The following is a 21,803-nucleotide window of genomic DNA, read 5'->3' as shown; positions in this document are numbered from 1 at the left end:
TACCCCTGGCAGCATAATTTGCGCTCTCCAGAATTGTATACGGGGGTGTGTTTTCAGAATGAGCCTGTGTTGAATGGATTACATGTAATTTGCATTACGTAATCAGATTCCAAAAATCAAGTACCTATAATAAGAGCAAACTGCAATTGTAATAATTGATAATTAATAAATAATAAACTACTGCTATGACAACTGACTTAAAATGCTGTCATGTAATCTGTAATTAGTTACTGATTACAATTCAAAAGTAATCTACTCTACTCTGCTGCCACGTTTGCTTGTTTAATTGTTGATTTTATTTTATCTATTTTTGGTGGACAAAATACTAGACGCAAGTTTAGTTTTAATTTTTTTTATTATTATTATTATTATTATTTGCATTAAATAAATAAATAAATAAATTATTACTTATCAATTATTAATATTAATTATTATTATTATATTTATAATAATAACAGCAATGCTGATAATAATAATAATAACAATAATTATTATTATTATTTTTTTATAATTTTGTATTATCATTATTATATTTATTTATTATTATTATATTATTATTATATTTATTATTATTATTATTATTATTATTATTATTTGCTTTAATTAAATAAATAAATAAATTAATTAATTCATTTAATTAATTAAATTTAATTATTTTTATTTATTTGTTTTTTAATTATTATAAAAGATTATATAACTGGCTGGCAATGCTGTCATGTAATTTGTAATCAGTAATTTATCACAATTTATAAGTAATCTTCTAAACTCTGGTGTGTTTAAAGATACAGTTCACCCCAAAAATAGAAATACTGTCATTGTTTAATCATCCTTCACCTATTACACTCTCAACTTTCTTTATTTTGTTGAACACAGAGAGCAAAAAACTTTCATAGCATGCTTTTTTCCTACTATGGATGTCACTAACTATAAAAAAATAAATAAAACAAGCAAATGTGGCAGAAGAGTTGCAAACATATGTTGAGTCAATTTTAAGCGAACTGTCCCTTTAAGGTGTTGTGTTCAAAAGCGCAGCAGATGCCTATTCTTCCAGATCTTTCTGCAGTAATGCACTTGTTCCTGCAGTGAGGGTAATAAATGTCAGCAGTGTTTTACTGTTCGCCGGCGCAGGCTTTAAACTCCATCACAGAGACATTGAACACTTCTCTACTGTACATCTCACACACGTTCATCTATCCTTCACTATCACCATCATCTGCCTTTATAACCTGTTCAGCGTCTGACCTTTACCTCTGTACTCTGAAGTCTTCAGGGCTATCAATAATTCAGCTGATCTTTAAACAACCTGTTATTATGTAAATCTGCAGCGCTCTCATGTCATCCTTCAGTCTATCGAAGACCTTTGAGGCTGATTCAGTGCACTGATACTGGACTCTGAGCATAATCACATTTTAACTTAGTGGTACTAATTGAAAATAAAATGGGCGACAGTTCCATATCACAATGCTGAATCATTTCAGTTGTCAACATATACAACAGTCAACATATACAACAGTCATAACTGCAGTCTGTTGGATTATTATGAAATACAATTGCATCTTAGGGTGCTTTCACACTCGCACTTTTGCATTTTTGCTAATTAAGATGCCAACACACACAGCATGGGAGCTTCTGCAAGATCGGTAGACTCAAAACATTCCATGAAACTCTTCTAAATCCTCAAACTAAAGTGAAGATTAAACTCTATCAAGTCTTTCTGTTAACTTTAAACACCTAAGATTACTTTTATTGTCAACATTTCCCTCTCTTAATTCAATCCTATGCAAAGCATGCTGGGAACTACACAAGTAGTTGGACCAACACAATTCCTTCATGTTGTTCCAACACAAAACACTTAAGTTGACTTAATGGATTACAAATTTAAGTGGACTGAACATAAAACAAATAAATTAGCCAAAAATAAAAAAATAAAAAATGACAAGAATTGTGTTGTTTCAGCTCATTTTAAACAGGTAGTTTGAACAAGCAGCAGTAATCGTTTTTTGTTTTTTGTTTTTTTTTATAGTGTAGAGGTTAACTGTCTACTGTCCACCCTATACTCAGCACCACCACTTTACTGATTTTGACTGTAATGTAATAAGATGCCCCTTTGTATTTTAAGCTGCTTTGGAACGATAATTATTATAAAAAGCGCTATACGAATAAACTTGAACTGAAATTATTTGAAAGCACACTCCGGTTTGCCACCACAAATGTGCATTATTGTATACAAATTCAATGGCATTGTGACCACAACACCACTTGGAGCATAGAATATTTTTTAATAATGCATCAAGCCCAATTTATATTTTATATTAATTAGTATTTATTAATACTTAGAATAATACATTTATTATTATTAATTATTATTATTTATTATTATTATTATTATTATTATTATTATTATTATTATTATTATTATTATTATTATTATTATTATTATAACAACAACAACAACAACACTGATAATATTAATAATAATACTACTAATAATAATAATAATAATAATAATAATTATTATTATTATTATTATTATTGCTGTTGTTGTTGTTAATAATAATAATAATAATAATAATAATAATAATAATAATTATTATTATTATTATTATTATTACTATATTTATATTTACTATAGTTATTATTATTATTATTATTATTATTATTATTATTATATTTATTATTATTATTATTATTATTATTATTTATTAGTGATATATTTATTATTTTTATTATTATCATTATTATTATTTTTTATTATTATTATTATTATATTAATGTTATTATTATTATTATTGCTGTTGTTGTTGTTAATAATAATAATAATAATAATTATTATTATTATTATACTTATATTTACTATAGTTATTATTATTATTATTATTAATAATATTTTATATTATTATTATTATTATTATTATTATTATATTTATTATTATTATTATTATTTATTAATAATATATTTATTATTTTTATTATTATCATTATTATTTTATATTATTATTATTATATTATTAATGTTATTATTATTATTATTATTATTATTATTATTATTATTATCATTATCATCATCATCATCATTATTATTATTATTATTAGTAGTAGTATTATTAGTATTATTTTTATTATTATTATATTATTAATGTTATTATTATCATCATCATCATCATTATTATTATTATATTTATTATTATTATTATTATCATCATCATCAACATTATTATTTATATTATTATTATTATTATTATTATTATTATATTATTAATGTTATTATTATTATCATCATCATCATCATCATTATTATCATCATCATCATCATTATTATTATTTATATTATTATTATTATTATTATTATTATTAAGATTACTATTATTATTTTTACTAAAGGCATATTTCTCAATTTAGATACTGCAATTTTGGATACTCCTCTGTGTGTGTGTGTGTGTGTGTGTGTGTGTGTGTGTGTGTGTGTGTGTGTGTGTGTGTGTAGTACCTGTAGACGAGTGTATCATCAACAGTGCTGTTGTACTGGATCTGGTACATGCGGATGCCAGGAATGTGTCTCTCTGAGGGCCAGTGTATGACGGCGGAGTGAGCGGTCAGATTCTCCACCAGGACCCTCTTGCTGTGTGTTTTGCTGTCGTTGCTGCTGGACCTGGAGGAGGTGCTGATGTCGGAGAGTCCTGGGTCAGCCTCCCGCATGTGGCCTGTGTTGTTGACCAGCAGGGGCAGCGGGATCATGTGTACATGTACGGCAGCGGTGGCGATGCCCGCAGCATTAGACGCCACACAGTTAAAGGCACCGCTGTCCTTCAGTGTGGTGATCAGGATGTCCAGCGTGCCGTTGTCGTATAAAATGGTGCGGGAGTTGTTGTGCACCAGTTTGCCGTCCGGGAAGCGCCAGTGGATTGCGGGATCAGGGTCACCCATGGCTTTACACTTCAGCGTCACGCCCTGACCCTCCATCACATACGGCTTGGTGACCTGTGGTGAGAACATCAGCTTTAATGCATGCTCAAACTGAAGAACTGGAAACTTTGACAGTGTGTGTGTGAGGGAAAGAGCTACAAGAGAGTTTCCTGAGAAGTACCTGGATGACCTATTAGTTCCAGCAAGAACCATACCATGATGCCACACAAGAGAATTCATGAATGAGAGTAAAGCAATGCAGGTAGTAGTAGAAAGAACCGATACAAGTAGTAGTATGTAGTAGGTTTAAATGTCCTTATACTACTCGCATGCATACTACATAGAATGTAATTTTCTAACGGTCACATAAGCCCCTTTCACACAGTGATACCGGTAAATATTCGGAAAATTTCCAGTACGACTTTACCGTTTAATTCAAAAAAGCGCTGTTCACACAGGCGAGGAAGTTACGGAATTTTTCCGGAAAAGAGCATTCACACATCCATCGCAAAATGCCGGTAAATTCTGACATCATTAACCAGAAATGAGCTCTAAACGGCTGCGCTTGTGTTTGTAAACATTTGACTACATCACAAACTCTTTGGATGGATCAGTATTGAGTACAACTCCAATGAAAACATACAGAGGAACACTTTCGCATGTCGAGATGTTCATGATATGTGTGTGTGCTGGCGCTATGGGCGCTCACGGGCACACGCAAAGCTTGAAGGTAAACAAACAACGGATTATCATAAAGATTTTATCAATAATTATTTACACAGCATTAAGAAGGAACATAGAAACGTTATCTGACTAACATCTAGCAGCTAAAGGTGTCTGGAAAAATATTCAAAGGTTTTTATTTTCATAAACCGCGCGGACGTGAATGCGTCTGACTGTTCTGATTGGCTAAAGCAGGTGTCTCACGTCAGCACGTTCTAGACGTAGACGCGCTCTTTCCGGCAATCTTCCTTCTGCATTCACACAGCGCAGCATTCCGGCAAATTACCGGTAATGTTACAACTTCTCTTTCCGGAAAATAGCCAGAACGAATTTACCGGTATTTTCAAAAAGGGCCTGTTCACACATACAACCTTTCCGGAAAATTGCCGGTAATTTTCCGTAAAGGTCTGTATGTGTGAAAAGGGGCTTTAGTAAAGGCTCTAATCCAGAATGCTTCCAATGATGGCATAATCGAATAAAGAGTGTTGAGCGAATCGTTACTTTCCTTCAATTTAGAACAGGCTGTAAACCAGAATTCTTCTAAAGATTACATCATCAAATCAAGAGTTAGTTAAAGCTGTGGACACACTTGCAGTTTGAGCTTGCAAAGTTCTACAGTACAGGGTGGGCCACCTAATAAAATGGGAATGGTTGGTGATATTAATGTCCTGTTTGTGGCACATTAGTATATGTGATAGGGCAAACTTTTCAAGATGGGTGGTGGCTATTGTGGCCATTTTGAAGTCGGCCATCTTGGATCCAACTTTTATTTTTTTAAATAGGAAGAGGGTCATGTGACACATCAAACTTATTGGTAATTTCACAAGAAAAACAATGGTGAGCTTGGTTTTACATTTACATTTAGTCATTTAGCAGACGCTTTTATCCAAAGCGACTTACAAATGAGGACAAGGAAGCAATTTACACAACCAAGAGCAACAATGAATAAGTGCTATAAGCAAGTTTCAGGTCTGTAAAGTCTAAGAAGGGAAGTATTAGTAGTATTAGTATTAATTATTATTATTATTTTTTTTTTGTTCAGTTAGTGTGATATTCAGAGAGGCAATTACAGATTAGGAAGTGTAGTGGAGACTAAATAGTTGAGTTTTTAGTCGTTTCTTGAAAGTAGCGAGTGACTCTGCTGTTCTGATGCAGTTAGGGAGTTCATTCCACCAACTGGGCAGATTGAGCGTGAGCGTTCGCGAAAGTGATTTCTTCCCCCTTTGGGATGGAACCACGAGGCGACGTTCATTCACAGAACGCAAGTTTCTGGAGGGCACATACATCTGCAGAAGCGAGAGCAGATAAGAAGGAGCAAGGCCAGAAGTCACTTTGTAGTGACTTTTAACGTAACTTTATTCTTTTATGAGGAATAAGTTATGTTGCCATTTAGCAACATAGCTAGAGACACCGGGCAGACAGAATCCATGCCCATGATGTGAATCCACATCTATTGTGAAGTGAATTTGACGTGCAAATGAAGCGAGTAATCTCAAAATGTTCACGTGTCTATAGACATTCCATGTCTGGTGTGACACCAGCATAATGATGACATCAATGAATCATGAGTTTTGATCATTTTAAGTTGAGTGAACTGATACATTCCTGCATTTAGAGCTGGTTGTAATTACTCATCTATATGGAATGATTCTAAAGATGACATCATCAAATCGAAAGTTGAGTGAATCGTTACATTCTTGCTATTCAGAATGGGTTCTAATCTAGAATGCTTAATTGATGACATCATCAAATCAAGAGTTAAGTGAATTGAATTGTAGTTGAATTGTGAGTTGATGGAAATGGACAGTGAATCGTCACTTTTTAGCTATTAAGAACTGGTTCTAATCCAGAATGCTTTAATGATGACATCATCGAATCGAGAGTTAAGTTAATGGAATTGTGATTAAATCGTGAGTTGACTGAATCGGACACATTGAATCATTATATTCCTGCTATTCAGAACAGGTTCTAATCCAGAATGCTTTAATGATGACATTATCGAATTGAGAGTTGAGTGAATCATTACATTCCTACTATTCAGAACTGTTTCTAACCATTGGTTAAATGCTAATCAACTCATTATATTCCTGTTATTCAGAATGGGTTATTATGAAAGATGACATCTTCATCTTCATAGTGAATGACGTGATTCAAGCAAATGAAGCATCTGAGTTGAGCATTTTGCTTGTATGACTTGAGTTGGAAAATCTGAACTTCAGCTGACATTTGCGGTGCGTTAACCAGGAGCTTGCTCTTGTAGGGGAGTGATGATGATGCAGTGCCTGTTGTTGGTGTCTCTTGTCAACACTTGACAACAGTTCATGAAACTGGGCTCATCTCAGTCTGAATTACCACTGAAAGCCTCCATCATCCAGGTATAATTTCTGTAGGAGTTGTTGAACTCACAGAGCTGGGTGAACCTCTGAAAGGATCTAATGGACTCAGACATGGCGCCGAACAAATCTACGCTGTTTTTCAGCATTCCAAAAGCACAAAGCACAGCTACTGTCTCAATAAAATCCATGTTAGCCATTTAGCAACATAGCTAGAGACACCGGACAGACAGAATCCATGCCTGTGATGTGAATCCACTTCTATTGTGAAGTGAATTTGATGTACAAATGAAGCGAGCAAACTCAAAATGTTCACGTGTCTATTTACATGCCAGGTCAGGTGTAAACACCAGCATAATGATGACATCAACAAATCGGGAGTTTAGATCATTTTAAGTTGAGTGAACTGATACATTCCTGCAAGTCAAAACTGGTTGTAATTATTCATCTATATAGAATGATTCTGAAGATGACATCATCAAATCGAAAGTTGAGTGAGTCGTTACATTCTTGCTATTCAGAATGGGTTCTAATCTAGAATGCTTATAAAAAGATGACATCATCGAATCAAGAGTTAAGTGAATTGAATTGTAGTTGAATTGAGTTGATGGAATTGGATAGTGAATCGTCACGTTCCAGCTATTCAGAACTGGTTCTAATCCAGAATGCTTTAATGATGACATCATCGAATCGAGAGTTAAGTTAATGGAATTGTGATTAAATCGTGAGTTGACTGAATTGGACACATTGAATCATTATATTCCTGCTATTCAGAACAGGTTCTAATCCAGAATGCTTTAATGATGACATTATCGAATTGAGAGTTGAGTGAATCATTACATTCCTACTATTCAGAACTGTTTCTAACCATTGGTTAAATGCTAATCAACTCATTATATTCCTGTTATTCAGAATGGGTTATTATGAAAGTTGACATCTTTGAATCAAGAGTTGAGTGAATCAAATTGAGGTGGCGTGAATGACGTGATTCAAGCAAATGAAGCAGCTGAGTTGAGCATTTTGCTTGTATGACTTGAGTTGGAAAATCTGAACTTCAGCTGACATTTGCGATGCGTTAACTAGGAGCTTGCTCTTGTAGGGGAGTGATGATGATGCAGTGCCTGTTGTTGGTGTCTCTTGTCGACACTTGACAACAGTTCATGAAACTGGGCTCATCTCAGTCTGAGTTACCACTGAAAGCCTCCATCATCCAGGTATAATTTCTGTATGAATTGTTGAACTCACAGAGCTGGGTGAACCTCTGAAAGGATCTAATGGACTCAGACATGGCGCCAAACAAATCTACGCTGTTTTTCAGCCTTCCTAAAGCACAAAGCACAGCTACTTTCTCAATAAAATCCATGTTAGCCGTTTAGCAACATAGCTAGAGACACCGGACAGACAATCCATGCCTGTGATGTGAATCCACTTCTATTGTGAAGTGAATTTGATGTACAAATGAAGCGAGCAAACTCAAAATGTTCACGTGTCTATTTACATGCCAGGTCAGGTGTAAACACCAGCATAATGATGACATCAACGAATCATGAGTTTAGATCATTTTAAGTTGAGTGAACTGATACATTCCTGCAATTCAGAACTGGTTGTAATTATTCATCTATATAGAATGATTATAAAGGTGACATCATCAAATCGAAAGTTGAGTGAATCGTTACATTCTTGCTATTCAGAATGGGTTCTAATCTAGAATGCTTATAAAAAGATGACAGCATCGAATCAAGAGTTAAGTAAATTGAATTGTAGTAGAATTGTGAGTTGATCGAATTGGATAGTTAATCGTCACGTTCCAGCTATTCAGAACTGGTTCTAATCCAGAATGCTTTAATGATGACATCATCAAATCGAGAGTTAAGTTAATGGAATTGTGATTATATCGTGAGTTGACTGAATCGGACACATTGAATCATTATATTCCTGCTATTCAGAACAGGTTCTAATCCAGAATGCTTTAATGATGACATCAACGAATTGAGTTACCACTGAAAGCCTCCATCATCCAGGTATAATTTCTGTATGAATTGTTGAACTCACAGAGCTCGGTGAACCTCTGAAAGGATCTAATGGACTCAGACATGGCGCCGAACAAATCTACGCTGTTTTTCAGCCTTCCTAAAGCACAAAGCACAGCTACTGTCTCAATAAAATCCATGTAAGCCATTTAGCAACATAGCTAGACACACTGGACAGACAGAATCCATGCCCGTGATGTGAATCCACTTCTATTGTGAAGTGAATTTGACGTGCAAATGAAGCGAATTTGACCCGAGAATGAAGCGAGTAAACACCAGCATAATAATGACATCAATGAATCGTGAGTTCAGATAATCATGAGTTGAATAAATTGATTCAATCCTGCTATACAGAGCTGGTTCTAATCCAGAATTCTTCCGAAGATGACATCATCGGATTAAGAGTTGAATGAATCGGACACAGCAAATTGTTACATTCCTGCTGTTTGAACTGGCTCTAATCACTTATCTATATAGAATGATTCTAAAGATGACATCATCAAATCAAGAGTTAAGAGAATCATTACACTCCTGCTGTTGTATTCAGGAAATCGTTACATCATTGATATTCAGAACGGGCTCGTATCCAGAATGCTTTTAATAATGACATCATCGAATCTAGAGGTGAAGAAATTTGAGATGTTATAGTATTCAGTGAATTGTTACATCCCTACTATTCAGAACTGAATATCAGTGTTCTGACCTGGTGTTTGGTGATGAGCGGCGGCTCACAGATGAACTCCTCCTCCTGAATGGACCAGAAGTATTTGTCCATCAGGTGTTCAGGAGAAGCACAAGTCTCCAGATCATCCTCTCGGGTCAGCCGTCTCAGCCACAGCAGCTCGCAGTTACAGTGCAGAGGGTTTCCTCCGAAGCTGACCGTCAGCCTGGACGAGCTGGAAGTCTTGGGCTCGGACAGAACCTGCGCGTGCTGGAAAAGCGTGTCCGGAGGGAGAGTCTGCAGCCTGTTGGAGGTCATGTCCAGACGCACCAGTTTGGTGAGCAGCGTGAACGTGCCCACACCGATGTGGTCGATCAGGTTGTGGTCCAAGGTCAGCGTGTTTATGTTAGTCATTCGAGCGATGGCTTCCCACGGTAAAGTCCGCAGGTTGTTGTAGGATAAATCCAGATCCTCGATGGTGGCGACGAACTCGTCAAAGGAGGACTCTTCAATGTGGTGGATCTGGTTGTTTCCTAAAATCAGGTGTCTGAGGTTCATCAGGCCTTTATTGGAAAGAAGATAACGTTTGAAAATTAGCATTATAATGATCGACTGGAAATAAATTAAATAAAAAGTGCACAAAATTAAAGTAAAAAAAAAACTTTTTTGTAAAGTTAGAATATTAACAAAAGTAATAAAGATAAAAACAAATGAATAAACAAACAAACAACCAGCACATACATGCATATACATAAATAAAATAATGTATAAAAACTGACACTAACAAAAATAAATACATTTTCATGAAAAATTATTATAATAATCGACTTGAAAATGAAACATTCACTAAAATTAAAGTGAAAATAAAAGAAATGATTTCTACTTTATTAATTTATACTACTATTACTACTACTACTAAAAATATAAATAAATAAATAAATAAATAAATAAATAAATAAATAAATAAATGCCCATATTTGAATACTTTCATATAGTTAATTTTACAAAAATTAAATCAAAACTGAAACAGAAACAAATATACAGTAAAAACTGAATCAAATTATAGAAATTAGATTGGTTTCTAAGAAACAGAAGCAAACACTAAAATAAATCATGAATTGGAAAAGCAAAACTACAAAAGAAAAATGCAAATAAATATTAATAAAATTAGAATAAAGACCATTTTTTAATAAAAAACAAAAACAAAAATTATACACACCCACCACTTTATTAGGTACACTTGTCTAACTGCTCGTTAACGCTAAGTTCTAATCAGCCAATCACATGGCAGCAGCTCAATGCATTCAGGCCTGTAGACATGGTCAAGACGATCTGCTGCAGTTCAAACTGAGCATTAGAATGGGGAAGAAAGGGGATTTAAGTGACTTTAAACGTGGCATGGTTGTTTGTGTTAGGCGGGCTGGTCTGAGAATTTCAGAAACTGTTGATCTACTGGAATTTTCCCGCACAACCATCTCTAGGTTTTACAGAGAAAGATCTGAAAAAAAGGATATCCAGTATGGCAGTTCTGTGGGCGCAAATGCCTTGTTAATGGCAGAGGTCAGAGGAGAATGGCCAGACTGGTTCCAGCTGATAGAAAGGCAACAGTAACTACGAATCTATGCCATAAAGGATTAGGGCAGTTCCTTAACCCTTAAAAACCCTATGTTTTTCTTGTCTCATCTGTTTTTCTGTTTTGCTTAGAACACATCTAATTGGTCACTTCCAGCTTGCTGTTCCTTGATTGGCCTACAGTGTTTTAAAAAGCCATGACACAACTTCCTTTTGTTGAAACTTTTTGTTAAAAACGCTTGTTGAAACTTTTGTTCGTGGTATAGTGCAGAGTTTTTGAATGTGTTAAGAATGTGAATATTGAGATTTGTGAGTACTGTTTGTTTTGTGTGACTACTGAGATTCTGTCGAGATTTGAGAGAACTTTTATTGTTTGTTTTGTTTATGATACTTTGTTCCACTGGCTTGTTTAATCTGTTGCCTGCTGACATTGATTTTTGGATTGTCCTTTAAATATGGTTGCCTGTTTTGTAAATATTATATATATATATATATATATATATATATATATATATATATATATATATATATATATATATATATATATATATATATATATATATATATATATATATATATACACACACACACACACACACACACACACATACATATATATATACATATATATATATATATATATATATATATATATATATATATATATATATATATATATATATATATATATATACATATATATATATATACATATATATATATATATATATATATATATATATATATATATATATATATATATATATATATATACATATACATATATACATATACATATATATATATATATATATATATATATATATATATATATATATATATATATATATATATATACATATATATATATATATATATATATATATATATATATATATATATATATATATATATATATACGTATATATATATATATATATATATATATAGGGATAGTAAGGAGTTTAACGCAACTTTATTTGTAAAACCTTTTGACCTCTGTTTTTGTGTTAGATAGTTAGGGTAGTGAATTTTCCTTTCTTTTCTTTGCGATCAGGTAAGTAAGAGATTTAACATAAAGGAATTTTTGGATGTTATTTTGGCCTTGTCAGTTATTTGACCTTCAAACTCCAATAAATCTTGTACTTTATTTCCGTTGTCCTGTCTTTCATGTTGTGCACCATCCCTAGACGGTGCGTAACGAACATTAAAAAGGAATTTAAAATTAAACTGCAATAGCATTTTGTAGCATTTAAAAGCTAAAAATAAAACGATTGGAACAAAATAAACCAAAACTGCCAAATATAAATAAGAATAAATAAAAATATATAATTATTTTAATTTAAGTAAACACAAAAGCCCGTAACAAAATGGCTAAAACTACACATCAGGCACACGTCATAAGACATTAATATTAGGTTAGATTTAGGTTGTGATGTCAGGTGACCACAATTCAATGTCTAGCCAGCGTCAAAAGACAATGCTACCTTGACATCCAACAATGACGTCAAATGACGTTGATATCTGGTTGATTTTAGGTTGTGTTGGAAAATTAGCTTCAAATACTGACACTTATTCATCATGTATGACAAACAAAATCCAACGTCTGATAGACATCATATTGATAACATCCACACAACGTCAAGCTTTAACCTCATTTGACCTTGATATTTTAATTTTAGGTTGGACTATGGACATCGACATCAGTCTGACGTTGAGTTCTGACGTCAACCCGATTTTTATTTCCAAACAAAATGCAACGTCCCCATGATGTTGGGGTACAACGTCAATCTGACGTCATGCTGATGTCTTGTGCCTGCCGGGTAGCTGAACATAAGCATTCATTCATTAATTCATTTTCTTTCAGCTTAGTCCCTTTATTCATCAGGGGATGAAACGGCGGAATGAATCGGCAACTTATCCGGCATATGTTTTACGTAGTGGATGCCCTTCCAGCTGCAAGCCAGTACTGGGATAGACCCATACACACTCATACACTACAGCTAATTTAGTTAATTTAATTCACCTATACCCCAAGTGTTTGGACTTGTGTGGGAAACCGGAGCACCTGGAGGAAACCCACGCCAACACGGGGAGAACATGCAAACTCCACACAAAAATGCCACCTGACCCAGGCGGGACTCGAACCAGCAACCTTCTTGCCATGAGGCGACAGTGCTATCCACTGAGCCACCATGCTGTTTCCAAAACATAAGCATTAGAACTAATTTTAAAAATAATTAAAAGGGAGAGAAAAAACAAGAGAACGAACCTTTGAGTTGGTCGCTGTTGATGACGCTGAGGCGGTTCCCGTCCATGTGCAAAGCGCGCAGGGATTTGAGGCCCATGAAAGCGTGCGGCGCGATCTGGCTGATGGTGTTTCTGGAGAGCGTCAGATGCACTAAACTGGTCATGTTCAGAAAGTCTTTCCTGCGCACGGCCGTGATGAAGTTGTCTGTGAGCCGCAACTCCACGGTTTTGCGGTCGACGGTGGGCGGCACGAACAGCAGGCCGGTTTTGGCGCACAGGAGGGTGAGTGTGGGGGAGATGGTCTGACAGATGCAGCGGCCTGGACAGAGCTGAGCCTTCGCCAGCGCACCAAACACCAGCACACAAAACACCAGCCTCTCCATGACCAATCAGCTACCGGCACCTGAAAACACACACACACACACACCGAGATGTCAGGATTCCAGCTTCACATATTTAACATAAAATACCTTACATAACCAATTTTACTTTTGCTAACTAGCTAACTAACTAACTAACTAACTAACTAACTAACTAACTAACTAACTGACTAACTAACTGACTAACTAACTAACTAACTGACTAACTAACCAACTGACTAACTAACTGACTAACTGACTAACTAACTAACTGACTAACTAACTAACTAACTAACTGACTAACTAACTGACTAACTAACTAACTAACTAACTAACTGACTAACTAACTGACTAACTAACTAACTGACTAACTAACTGACTAACTAACTAACTAACTTACTAACTAACTGACTAACTAACTAAATGACTAACTAACTAACTAACTAACTAACTGACTAACTAACTAAATGACTAACTAACTGACTAACTGACTAACTAACTAACTAACTAACTGACTAACTAACTAACTGACTAACCAACTAACTAACTAACTAACTAACTGACTAACTAACTAAATGACTAACTAACTGACTAACTAACTGACTAACTAACTGACTAACTAACTAACTAACTAACTGACTAACTAACTAACTAACTAACTGACTAACTAACTAACTAACTAACTGACTAACTAACTAACTAACTAACTGACTAACTAACTAACTAACTGACTAACTAACTAACTGACTAACTAACACTAACTAACTGACTAACTAACTAACTAACTAACTAACTAACTAACTAACTAACTAACTAACTAACTAACTAACTAACTAACTAACTAACTAACTTACTGACTAACTAAGTAAATGAATGAATAAATGAACCCTGCTGAAAAATCCAGCTTAAACCAACCTAGGTTGGTTGGCTGGTTTTAGCTGGTTGACCAGCCTGGTTTTAGAGGGGTTTTGGCCATTTTCAGGCTGGTTTCCAGCCATTTCCAGCCTGGTCTTAGCTGGTCAGGCTGGAAAATGACTAGCCAAATCCAGCTAAAACCAGCTTGACCAGCCTGGTTTAAGCTGGATATAGTTGGTTTTGGCTGGACTCCCTTTTTGCGCATGTGAATTGCGGTTTTCTCGGTTTTGCATTTAAATAATTTATGTGCATTTTATATTCCCCCGAATTGACTGCGTGTGCCTGTAAGTCCATGAGCTGAGGAAACTCCTCCCCGTGAATAAATATCCAATCACTATGCTCTAAAGTTAGGGGGCGCTTGACCATCATTCCACACTTTAACATGGCGAGCGGCGGTGAAGTGAAGCCGAGGCAACAGTACCAGGAAGCGCCGGCGAAGTGAGGCAACAGTAAGGGAAGCACCGATGTCTTTCAAATCTGCAGTGTGAGGACATTTCGATTTGCCAGTAAGTATAATGCCAATAAAAGAAAAAACGGTGAACAAAAAACAAGTGTGTGCAAGCATTGATTTAAACGTATAACCATGACTGCACATCTGCAGCGCCATCTCCCAGCAATATCACTGTCTGAAGGCAGGACAGCAGAGTATAAAGTCCTCCAAATAGCAACAATCCCTCGCTGAATCTTTCCAGCAAACAAACCCAACTGGTTCTGAGAGACACAAAATAACAAAGGCAGTGCGGGTGTTTACTGCTGAAGATTTGCATCCGTTTTCGGTGATTGGAGATGTGGGCGTTTGTCATCTTATAAAAGCACTCGATCCGCGTTACAGACTACAGTCTCACATTTATTCAGCACAGAGATAATAAAAATGGTTTATTTATGTTTACTGAAGTACAAATATGTTTATTCGAAATGGTCAATTTATCTTTATTACCTCCACATGTGTGTTTATTTTCAGAGTGGAGGATTTCATGTGTTCCCCAGTTTGTACATGGCCTACCAGCAGCTGTGAGATTTCAGTGTTCATTTTTTTATACAGTACACTAGGAACTAGAGTACTTTTCTTGGCTTTTAAGTAAAACAAAATGAGTATTGCAATAAATCGTTTTTATTTTATTCTCCTTAACCTCTTACTGTTCCTATTGCCTATAGAATAAAAAAAAAACATGTCAAGCCATGAGAACCGAACCGAAAACCGTGTTAAAAAACCAAAGTATGTATTGAACCGTGGGCTAACTGTATTGTAGCATCCCTAATACACACACACACACACACACACACACACACACACACACACACACACACACACACACACACACACACACACACACTTGATTCATTTTATTTGGAATGACTATTGCTAATTAAAGCAACACAGCATCCAAATAATCGTAAGAAGCCCATGATGTTTCACAGTACAAGCAGCATACAACCATTGATGATCTTTTTGCGTGGCACTATTAAACACTCAATCCGTTCTGCGCGTAGTATTAAGTAAATGTATTAATGATAGCGATGGCATCGTCTTCTCCACACATGAAGACTGCCTATTATTGCAGATACAGAACAATACTTTGCAATTTGTTTAGAGTCTTTTTTACTGAGTCCGGCTATTTGTAGTCCCCTCACACACAGTTTATGAACGTGCCCTAGGCTACCGTAAATTAAAGCCACCAACTTTGTGTTGTAGCCACACACTTTTAGGGCATTCGTTAATGGTTGATATTTCAGCATTGTTTCTGAATAGCACAGATACATGTATGCGTCAAAACACACACACACACACACACACACACACACACACACACACACGCACGCACGCACGCACGCACAGTTAAAGTCAAAATTATTCTCCCTCCTGTGAATTGTCTTTCCTTGGTCAGATATCTCTCAAATGATGTTGAAGAAATTCAGGAATTTTTCACAGTATTTCCCATAATATTTTTTCTTCTGGAGAAAGTCTTATTTGTTTTATTACGGCTAGAAAAAAAGCAGTTTATTCTATCCCATTTTACAGTTACTGCAAACTGTATTGTCCCTTTTGGGCCATTTGTTCTGCAGTGAAATAGTTCTACAACACATACCACACACTTAAGACAAACATTAAACAACAATAATAGTACTAAAAAACAGCAACTCATTCTTCCAGTTAAAATTCAGCATATTGAATGCACAAGGAAAACAAATGAAAGTTTAAATGTGTTGGTCCTTGCAAAAAGGACCCTATACCGAGATCCAGAGGGAAGGATTTAAAATGATTCAAAAGGAGGATGGGATATATCAGATGTAATCTGATGGGCTTTCTTTAACATTCAGCTTTCATACAAATAGGATGATCTGGCACTTTGACACCGAGTACTTAGACATCGAGTTTTTCTGTTTTACCTTTAAAGAAGCAAACCAACAAATCAATAAAAGGTTAAAATAAATTCTCTATTGGCCCAATTGCACTGAGTGGTATGGTTTGGTTTAGTACACTTTTATGGCGGTACCGTACCACTTTTTGAGACCACTAGCACAACACAAGGGTACCAAAAGGCGGAGCAAGAGGCGCAGCTGAACGCTAATGGTTTACTGAGATGCATCAGTCACTCGTGCAACAAGCTCCTGGCTTGAAAACAATGAAAACAAAAGAACTGCCATTTTTAAATACACACATCATAATAATATATACATATAATAGCAAGTCATGGTCAACCCGAGCTTAAACAAACCTTGTCTTCGACATGATGAACAAGAGCATCTACCCTCGTAGTTGTTTACAAGGCTGTCTAAAGAGAAAGCGGTTTCGCTTTCTCCAGAGAGCTCGCCGCACGTCTATGTTTGAAATGAGGAACTTCTTGAGCTGATGATAATAATGTGCGCGTGATTATTGAAGTGCTTCTGACATCTGATCCTTTCAGAAACGGACAAACGTGAGAGTGATGCATGAAAAAACAGAAGAGAAGCAGAGAAAAAAAAATAAGGGGGCAAATGATTCTTCAGCAAACATGAACAAACTGCCATGTTTAACTATTATCATCACCTTTTGGACTATTATGAACTCTGGATGACAGAATTGCTCTCTAACAGAGGCTGCATGTGCTGCTGAAGATTACACACACGGATGAGAGGATTACACTGACTGTGGGCTATATTTTGTGTTGTTTTTGAACCCAAATAAGGATTAAATGTATGTTGTTTGTAGTTCTTCTGTAATTGGTAATATATCAGAGATTGTAAGGGTTTGTATGTGTTTATATGTTTATTTATTTATTTTATATAACTGCAGACGTTACAGTAGGCTATTTCACACTGTCATTGATCTGCAGGTATAATAAAATCCTGTTCATAGAAAGATTAGTAATAAACATTTATGCAGTGTTTATGTGTATTAAGCATCTGTTTTTGAGAAGTGCTTCTCATATGATATGTGAGCGACCCGTTCAGCTTTACTGCCCGACCCATTTTCCACCCGCTGCGCCCGTTCCCAAAAGGGGGAGGGGTGGGGGAGTGGATGGGTCGGGTGGGGCAAAAACCACCCAACAACAACAAGCTGTCTGTATAAACACACACATATACAGTACGAAGCTCTCTCTCACATTCACACACACACACATAGACAGCACGAAGCCCTCTCTCTCATTCACACACACACACACACACACACATAGACAGCACGAAGGTCTCGCTCTCAATCACACAGATACACACACACATAGACACCAACAAATAAGCTAAACAAAGCATCACGCTCTCTCATTCACACACATACATATGAGTGCTCGCTCGCTCGGGAGTCTGGAGCAACTTTGTTAGACCGCCCGCTCCTGTTCAATTTACACCAGAGTTAGCGACCACCCCCGCGCTTTATTCGGAAATTTATTCCAGCGGCACAAGAAATCTAGTCGGGTCCCATGGTACAGCCATGGGAATGCAGACTTCTACTTTCTGTCGTACACCACGCCCACCAAAACCAGCACTGGTACCCTTTTGGCAGTGGAAACAAAAGCCTGATAAAGGTGACCCTTAATGACTTGCACTGTACTGTACCACTCAGTGGATAAAGACCTTATAAAATGCCACCATAAATATTAAACTTTGCTAATTTAATAACGTCTTTTTTGGCCTGTCCTACATAGCCCTTCAGTATTTTTATTAAAATTTTTAATTAACAATAATAGCACCGAGGTGCTTATAACTTTCGACTAATTCAATCTGGTGGTTATCAACCATATTACCTAAAAGGTCAATATTATTCGCCTCTGTTTAGCACTATTAGGTTTGAATAGTCTACAGAACAAACCACTGTTTTACAACAATGACTGTAAAAAATATGGACGACGCGACAGCCTCTTTTCCCATTGAACGCTTTGAGGGCAAAACGCCTGCTTGACGGGCACAAACTGTCGCAAAAGACTGCTGAAATTGGAGCCTTGACATGCGCAGAAGGACTGTCTGATGGAGCCAGAGGAGGAGCCGCGAAAATGAGCGGAGTCGAGCTTCCAACCAAACGCTTTATGTAAAATCAACCACGCCCCCCGAACTTCTCAGCATGCGTTTGCTGTCATATCAACACAAATGGATGTAATAACGTTAACAAATATGAGGGTTTTATATATTCAATCGCGCCAGCTCCGGGCGCATAACCTACTCGCGGCGTCGCGGGCTGATTCCGGCTCGCATGCGGCAGCGCCGGCTCGCTCGGCCATCGCATCTGGCTCGATTGACTCGGGCTGGATTCGGGCAGTGAGTCCAGGCATCCGGAGTAGGTCCAGCAGAGGTAGTCAGTCTGAGCTCTGAGGGGTAAGTCTCCGGCTGGAATCTAGCCGGAACTGGCCCGAGTGTATTTTGCTATCTGGGTGGCTAGGCGTACGTGTATCAGCAAACTAATAAAGCCCGAAAAAAGCCCTGACCTCAGCGAATAAACAGTGTTCCACCAGGATCATGTATATCAGAAACTATAGTTTACTGCTGAACTCATTTTGTCATGGTAAAATAACACAGAAGTCGAGTAATAACACTTCAGTCTCCTGCCGAAGCTCAGACGCGCTGCTTTGAGAAACTGTCAATCACAACTGTCAATCACGATGACACGCCCAGCATTAAATTACTGCTAAAAACAAGCTGCTTACAAAAATGAAGATCTGCACCTATTTCAGCACAATAACCAGTGCCTTAATCCACCAGAACCATATTTCGGGACAGTTTATTGCAAGTGTAGTTAATTTTTTTATTTGGGCTCAAGTCTCCTTCATTAACACGGAGGAGGCGGGCTTTATGACTTGTACTGCAGCCAGCCCCCAGGGGGCGATCTAGCGGCCGAGACCTTCACTCAAACGCAGGCTTGCGGCACACTTGTTTTACAATGACTTGCCAAACTACCCTAACTTCACACTTATTAACCTAGTTTAAACTTTAAATGTCACTTTAAGCTGAATACTAGTGTCCTGAAGAATATCTAGTCAAATATTATGTGCTGTCATCATGGCAAAGAGAAAATTGATCAGAAATGAGTTATTAAATCAGAAATGAGTTATTAAAACGATTATGATTAGAAATGTGCTGAAAAAAAATCTGCCCTGTTAAACAGAAATTGGGGGAAAATATATCTACAACTTCAACTGAATGTAGGCCGAGGCTTATATTTTCAATGAGGCTGCGTTGGATTATTATGAGGAAAGAAAGGTCTGTGTTGTGTGGAATATTCAGAGATCAAGGCTGCTGTTTTTGAGCGAGAGGTCAGGAAAACTCTTGATAAACTATAGCAGGATTGAGGGTCACTGACCGCACTACAGCCTCTCAGAGGATTACTGCTTTAATACTGCTCTGGATCACTTCTTTCTAAAGGCGGTGAATATGTTTTTCATGCAGCCGTGATTTGTAACCTGACTTTCCTTTCCAGCTGATTTCATCTTCTGATGTGGCAGCTATAGTTTTTATATAGAGCATCAAATAAATCCTGCCCTGCGTTAATATCTCAGAAATATATTGCATTGAGGATGTACTTTTAATAGTATTGTTTATTTTATTATTTAAATAGTGTTCATTTTACCTACAAACCACAGTCAAACATGCATTTACTTGGCTTTTTTGCCGTTTCAGAAATATACAGACTGAAGCATGTATTTCCAATGAGCCTGTGTTGTAATAATGGCTCTTTGGAGAATATAAGTGTGATCTGCACCGATCTTAAACCCAAAAGTAACGCTGCGGAAAATGACACCGTGGTAGGAGATGCTTAATTGTCCAATAAATGGAGTCAGTAAAGCTGCGGGAGGACTAAAGCGGCTGTGATCTGATCCGTCAGGTTGTGATGTGCTCTGATGGCTCCATGTGCTGCTTTCTCATCCACATTTAGCCCTATTGATCCTCCGTTCTGGGGTTTGGCTTTGTGCTCATAGGGTGGAGAGAAATAATAAAAGAAGACATAAAATGTTCTTTTTGAAATAAGCACAGACCCCTGATTTATCTTCAAAACACACGTGTGACAACCTTAATGACACTTTACATTGGTCTTTCTTCAACCATTTCCAATTCAACTGGACAAACAGGTCATTTCACACTATTTATTTATTTATTTATTTATTTATTTATTTATTTATTTATTTATTTATTTATTTAATCTATTTAATGTACCCTGTCTCTTATACACCCTTTTGTGACAAATTAGTATGAGAGATTTTATGAATCAGGATATAATAAAATGAGATCATGTGTATGAAATGGAATGAATGAAATACTCTCTCTAGTGTGAAAAAGTCTAGGTGGCTTTTTAAGTTTAAGGCTTCTTTATGAAAGCAACAAAACACAAACTATTTATTTTGAATCAATGATATAATCAGGATGATTGCGTTCGGAATGTAAAATAAAGCTACACACTATGGTCATTACATATACAGTGAAAAGGACTTTACTTTGACACTCGCCACCAGCCAAATGCAGGAAGATTTCAGCTGTGGCGGGTTAGACAGCCTTTCCTGCTAGCCACTTTAGCTGGTTGAAAAAGATTTTATATGGTAGTTTTCTTAAAAGCAAGGTTCGACAATATGGACGGCCCAATATGCGTGCACAT

General features: G+C 36.3%; 1 protein-coding gene across 2 annotated transcripts in view; it reads right to left on the bottom strand.

The window, feature by feature from the left end:
* Nucleotides 1–21,803, bottom strand: part of lrfn1 (leucine rich repeat and fibronectin type III domain containing 1) — a gene marked incomplete at its 5' end in the record, with an annotated part of 339,663 nt that overhangs the window by 31,016 nt on the left and 286,844 nt on the right. For both annotated transcript variants that reach the window (NM_200615.3, NM_001441793.2), the window contains 3 exon segments: nucleotides 3,488–3,978; nucleotides 9,693–10,213; nucleotides 13,495–13,875. In NM_200615.3, coding sequence (NP_956909.3) covers nucleotides 3,488–3,978; nucleotides 9,693–10,213; nucleotides 13,495–13,855 — 1,373 coding nt within the window.

Source organism: Danio rerio, chromosome 15 (assembly GCF_052040795.2).
Source record: "Danio rerio strain M-AB ecotype USA chromosome 15, GRCz13ab, whole genome shotgun sequence".
In the NCBI taxonomy this organism is placed as follows: Eukaryota; Metazoa; Chordata; class Actinopteri; order Cypriniformes; family Danionidae; genus Danio; species Danio rerio.
The sequence above is the reverse complement of the archived record's forward strand: the minus strand, read 5'-3'. Positions and strand labels throughout refer to the sequence as shown.